The 6,480-nt window shown below is 45.9% G+C and overlaps 1 protein-coding gene across 1 annotated transcript; it reads left to right on the forward strand.

Annotated features, from left to right (window-relative positions):
• Positions 1 to 3,352: 3,352 nt before the first annotated feature.
• myca (MYC proto-oncogene, bHLH transcription factor a) lies at positions 3,353 to 6,235 on the forward strand. The gene is given in 4 exon segments (XM_069159610.1): positions 3,353 to 3,847; positions 4,181 to 4,865; positions 5,364 to 5,512; positions 5,514 to 6,235. Coding segments are annotated over 3 exon segments (1,320 nt in total). The 5' UTR covers positions 3,353 to 3,847; positions 4,181 to 4,213; the 3' UTR covers positions 6,033 to 6,235.
• Positions 6,236 to 6,480: the final 245 nt, after the last annotated feature.

Genomic DNA, 6,480 nt, shown 5'->3' on the forward strand with positions numbered 1-6,480 from the left:
CGAACACTGGTCAGTTAAATTGTATAGGGAAGTAGAGACTTCAGACACTCGTGCATCATCATCATCATCATCATCATCATCGTTTGCACCATTGCTGGCAGGTGCAAGCGAGACAAACGTGCGAGTTTACATCAAATACGAAACATTGGAATCAAATTGCGTTCATGCTGTTGACACTAAATTCTTAGTTTGTGATGCTTTTGGTTGGAACTGTATTTCTCAGTTGCCAGTTTAATACGTACACTTATCAAATGTAACGCAATCCAATACAACAGCTTCAAGTCTTTAAGAACTTCCAGCAAGTTCAGTTGCCTTCAGATAACAATCAGAAAGGTTTTGAGTTTTGATTATCTACTGTCAGAGACGTGTTAATTTAACCTCTAAAAGTGTTAGCTGCGATCATAAAGGAGGATTACGGGGCTGCGTTAGATTTGAACCAATCAAGAGGCCTGAAAGTGTATATGCATGAAAAAAAAATACAGAAACACACAAATTCTCAGCTGTGATGATGGAAAGCAAATGTAAAAGCTGGGAAGTAAATATAGGAGAGATTTCAGACTTTGAAGTAAGTTTTGCTCGCAAAACAACAATTCTGATGAATCCTTTAAGTAATTTAAAAACGTCAACATTTGACACAATTTGTTCAAATCTGCTGCTTTTTTTTTTTCTCACTTTCATTAATAATAATGATGGATGTTCTTCTCTTTTTTTTGACATTTTTCAACTAAATGAAGGACTGAGTGATTTAAATAATAATCAAAAGATGGATCAGTACTGAAAATAATTAGTTGCACCCATTGTGACTGTGATGTGTTTCTGTTACACCATGATTAAAACAGATAGTCATACATCTTAAGACAAGTCAACACGAATCTCGTTAGTTTTCACTTTGATCCTCCTCCTTTACTTTTAATTTCTCTGTTTAATTTTCTTTTTATGCTTTGATTTTGGTCGAAAAGATATTTCTTATCATATCTTTATCTTTTTAATTCCTTGGCAAACATCCTTTACGTCTTATATTAAAGCACTTTGAATTGCATTTGAGCCATAACTATGAATCAGCCTCTATTGCGTTGAATTGCCGACAATTTCAAGTGAATTTTGTGATTTTTTTTTTTTTTTTTTTTCTTCACTGCTACGTGGTTTTCTCAACCCAGGATTGTCAACGGGAAACAGTTAGCGGAAAGGTTTTGATTTTAAACTCGGTCTGCAGAATTATTTACAATCAGGTACTGTTCAAATTGATTGCATTGCGTTAAATGATCGTTTGTAAAGTACAGCTCTATACATCAGAGAAAAAAAAGGTTTAGGTAGATCCTCCTGAAGGTGACCTTTGACCTTTGTGATTCAGATTTAGAAAGAACTCGACTGTGTTCATCATCGGTTTCAGAAAAGCTTAAAAAAATCTTCGCCCTCAGCCATGTTCTGCACTAGATTATGTCAATCAGAGTTGGCGAAACCAGTTTGAGTGAGAGAAAAAAAAAAAAAAGAAATCAAATCAAACCTCTCCCGAGCACCTTCAGTCTCCACTTACACAGGAAATGATGCCAGCCGCCCTCAAAGCTTCCCTCTGTATCTCCAGCCGGCTCTCTGAAACACAAGAAACATCCGGCGTCGATAAACACCAAGACCAGAAGACATGAATCTGGAGGTTACGATCGCTATCCTCCACGCTGCTTCCCACAGCGAGAAGAGGAGAGGCGTGAGAGACGGGATTGAAGGGGTGAGAGCGACGGAGGAGGGTGACATTTCAGTTTGGGGATTTTTCTTTTTCCACTTTCCGAAAACAAGAGGAACTCACGGACGTTTTCCTTTTTCAGACTTCTTGTCTCCGCTTGTTCGCTCCCCTCCTTCGGCCTTCTCTCCATTTGTTTAAAAGCTTTGAAGCACAAAGTGAACTTTTATGTGACTTCTTGTGATTCAGTTAATAAAGTAAAAACGCCACAATTAATAAATGCTTGTACATACTCGACGTGGTATTGTGTTTAATTCAATTAGTACGATTTTATTTAAACCCTACTGAGCATATTTATAATAATTCCATTTTTAAAAAAAAAATTTTTTTTGCATTGTTGAAGCTCATGTTGGGAATTAGTATCATTTTTTTTTTTCCAAATCTTTTTTTCAGCTGATTATAAATAGCAGCCGATTTTGTCAAAAGGCTGAATACCTAATTAAATTTGTCATTGAATGCATTTCCAGAAGTGTTTTTTAATGAAGTGACCCAGTAACCTTGATAAAAAAAAAAAAAAAAAAAAAAAAAAAAAAAAAAAAAAAAAAAGCTCCACTAACTCACTGAATTGTACTATTTTGTCACCGAGCTCTTAAAAGTGTTACCAACCCTCCGCCGGTCCTCTTTCCTTTGATCCATTTTCAATAAATAAATCTCCCAGTTCGTGGACTTCAGCGTTCACCTTCTCTTGCTGTGACCCTGCACCCACCTGGCTGCCGTCCAAACCTGCGGCGCCACAAACAGCAGAGGGCGCTCTAAGCCCATCCAATCTCCCCCCCCCCCCCCCCCCCCCCACACACACACACCACCCCCCCTCCCTCTTTCCCCCCCCCCCCCCCCCCTCTCTTCCCTTCCTTCCCCACCTGCACAGCCAGAAGAGGACACCTCCAAACCAAACGGCGGCGCCCATCTGATTCCTTTAATTGCCTCCTTCCCTGCAGGTAATTGGTGCCAACTTGGTCCAACCTCAAAATCGACCGACCATTACACGGTTAGGGGTTAATGTCTGCATCAAAAATGTGTCGTGACAAACTGCAAGTTATTTATGCCGCCCTTGTTGAAATCACCTGCTCCTGCCGGTTCGGAGCTGCCGGTGGGCTGCAGGCAGGCAGACCGAGGTAAAGCCGCCTGCACCTGTGAGGCTCCGATGTGCAAATATTGTCAAAACTCTTTGCACAAAACTGTCCAAACCTTGACAAACACGCGCTACTTATTCTGCAGATATTTGCGTGCATTTGAGATTAAAATGCAAACGCTTGTTGTCTTTTGGGGGGGGCTGATAAATTAAATGTTTTTTATAAGGCTGCGGCCCTGATTTGTAGATCCGTTATGTTGGGGTGGGTGTGTGTGTGTGTGTGTGTGTGGGGGGGGGGGGGTCTATATTTTCTGCGAGGCTTCGCGGATTTTCACGAGAAAACACGGTGTTGTTTATGTGCATTTTTTTTTTTTTTTTTTTTTTTTTTTTTGGCGGGGTAGTAGTAAAATAACAACCCAATTATGTGTCACTACTACTTAGTATTTTTTGCATGCCGTCAATGGAAGCAGCACTCTACTCTACTATGACCCCTCCCACTTCTTTTGACCGAAGTAGACCCCGAAGAGAGAAAATACGAGTAAAGCGGCTAAATGCACCGATGAATGTACGCGTTTGAGGCATCGGTCGGACGCGGAGGAGCGCGGGGAATATTTTGGGCGACAATAGCGAGTGCACGTTTTTGGGGGTGTGCGAGATTTCCAACGGCGGCGAGTGTTTCGCGGGAAAAGGGCGGAAGGACAAAGAGATGTTCGGCGTTGGGGGAGGAGTGCTGCGGTCGTTCATATTGGAGCCGGCGGAGCGCTCAGCTGTGATTCTCACGCTGCTCATGACAGAGTGCGCGTCGTCCTCACCGGGTCGCTGCTGCAGCCTCTCATCTCTGCATGCATGCTTTTCACAACAGCCTGACTAAAAAAAAAAAAAAAAAGAAAAAAAAAAAAAAGAAAAGCCGCCGCAACGCCTCCGTGGAAGGATTTAATGTTACTGTCGCACTGGAATAACTTTCCTGCCCCCTTTTTTTTTGCGCCTCTCGGGTCGAGATCGCCCCGTCTTCTTTCGCCTACAGGTTTAAAATCTGAAAGGTAAGCCGCGGACCGGGTTCCTGCAGCCTCCTACGGCACTTTTAGGTTCAACGCGCGCACACACACACAAAAAAAAAAAAAAAACCAAAAAAAAAAAAAAAAAAAAAAAAGCGTGCGAGTTGAACGTCAGTCACAGTTTAGTGAAGGTTTACCATCGGTTTTCCCCAATTACAACACCTGCTGCAGCAGCAGCGGTGCATGCATGCAAGGCGTGCAAAAGAGTGTTTTGGAGTGGACCATGTGATGTTGCTTACAGGATCAGTGCCAAGCAGCTGCTCTCCGCCGGCTGAACCTGAAACTAATCACCCGGTTTTTTGTTTCTCCTTCGACCAGCTTCGCCAGAAGAAGAGAAAAATCGGAGACATCATGCCGCTGAATTCAAGTTTGGCGAGTAAAAACTACGACTACGACTACGACTCTCTCCAGCCGTATTTCTACTACGACAACGAGGAGGAGGATTTTTACCCTCAACAGCTTCAGCCTCCGGCACCGAGCGAAGACATCTGGAAGAAATTTGAACTGCTGCCGACCCCTCCCCTCTCCCCGAGCCGCCGGCCGTCCCTGTCCAGCCTCTTCCCCTCCACCGCGGATCAGCTGGAGATGGTGACCGAGTTCCTGGGGGACGACGTGGTCAACCAGAGCATCATCTGCGACGCCGACTACTCCCAGACCTTCCTCAAGTCCATCATCATCCAGGACTGCATGTGGAGCGGCTTCTCCGCCGCGGCCAAGCTGGAGAAGGTGGTCTCCGAGCGGCTCGCCTCCCTGCACGCCGCCAGGAAGGAGTCGGCCGCCGGCGACGCGGCGGAGCCCGCCGAAGCCGCTGCGTGGAGGCTCAACAGCAGCTACCTGCAAGACCTGAACACGTCCGCGTCGGAGTGCATCGATCCGTCGGTGGTTTTCCCGTATCCGATAGCCGAGACGCCCAAGCAGAGCGCGGGGACGCCGCCCGGTAAGGATTTGGGACTGGACACGCCGCCGAACAGCAGCGGCAGCAGCAGCAGTTGTAGTGACTCAGGTAAGAAAGTCATGCAAGGCGCGCACCCCCCCCCCCACCCCCACCCCCACCACCACCTCTGTGCAATAAGGAATTTCCCTCTGCTGAGTGAGCAAAGCTTGTGCACGCCATAGAGTGTTATATGCCACGCTCCGCTAATACCGAACAAAATGGGGGTTTTAAAATGAGGTTTAGGTGCTTTTTTTTTTTTTTTAGATCTGCAGTGAGATTTCCAGACAGGAGTTAAGAGAAACGCGCTGGGGTCATGTGGTCCGCTGCTGGGTGTGTAGCTGGAGGGGTTTGGCTGCATGTTAAGTAATCGACTGATGTGGAAAGGAGAGTGGCAAATGGTCTGCAGAGATTGTAGCACTCCCCCTCTCCTCCCTCCCCCTCCCCCCCCCCCCCCTTTTCCCTAACCCCTCTTCCTGCTGTGGCACGCATTTAGAGTTACAACCCTGACGTGGATGCAGAAGGGTGACTGTGCTGCTTCCGTTTGTGCCGTTTTTTTTTTTTTTACAGAAGATGAGGATGGAGACGACGACGACGACGAGGAGGAGGAGGAGGAGGAAGAAGAGGACCAGGAGGAAGAGGAGGAGATCGACGTGGTCACCGTGGAGAAGAGGCAGGCGGTGAGACGGTGCGACCCCGGCCCGCTGGAGACCCGGCACCCCGAGCCCGCTGGTGCTGAAGAGGTGCCACGTCTCCACCCACCAGCATAATTACGCCGCCCATCCATCCATGAGGCACGAGCAGCCGGCGGTCAAGAGGCTGAAGCTGGAGAGCAGCAGCAGCAGCAGCAGCGGCGGCGGCGGCGGCGGAGGAGGAGGAGGAGGATTAGGAGGTGGCAGCAGCCACAGCAGGGTCCTCAAACAGATCAGCAGCAACCGCAAGTGTTCGAGCCCCCGGACGTCCGACACCGAAGACTACGACAAGAGAAGGACTCACAACGTGCTGGAGCGTCAGAGGAGGAACGAGCTCAAGTTGAGCTTCTTCGCCCTGCGGGACGAGATCCCCGAGGTGGCCAACAACGAGAAGGCGGCCAAGGTGGTGATCCTGAAGAAGGCCACGGAGTGCATTTACAGCATGCAGTCGGACGAACAGAGACTCCTCTCGCTCAAAGAGCAGCTGAGGAGGAAAAGTGAACTTCTAAAGCAGAGACTCGCACAGCTGCAGAGCTCTCGCGCTTAAAGTTTGAATCACAGACTTTTTTTTTTTTTTATTTGTTTTTTTTTTTTTTATGCAAGTTCAAGACTTAAGGGTGTACAGTTGTTGCATGCAAATGCAAAATGTATTAAGTTGTTTGGAATCTCGTTTGATTTCAATGTTAAAAACTGCCTCAGCTGAAGTTATGGGTGGGTTAAATATTTAAAAGTTTATTTTTATTAATAAAACGTTAAAAAAAAAAAAATGGGGTCATCCTGTTGAGGGACCCAAACTAAAATATAAATTTTTACGTTTTGTATATAATTAATATTTCCTAAGAAAATGTATTTTTGGATCTCAATTGTCTGGATGTTCAGACCCAGTGTTTGGTTTTTTTCCATTATGTTCCTAGATTCTTTTTGAAATATAAAAAAAAAAATGTTTCTTCTTGAATTTGTCTCCTTGTTCTTGTCATAAAAAAAAAAAACTTCCA

This window comes from Embiotoca jacksoni, unplaced genomic scaffold, assembly GCF_022577435.1.
Source record: "Embiotoca jacksoni isolate LCO1_2020_lvr unplaced genomic scaffold, fEmbJac1.0.p SCAF_25, whole genome shotgun sequence".
NCBI classification, from domain to species: domain Eukaryota; kingdom Metazoa; phylum Chordata; class Actinopteri; family Embiotocidae; genus Embiotoca; species Embiotoca jacksoni.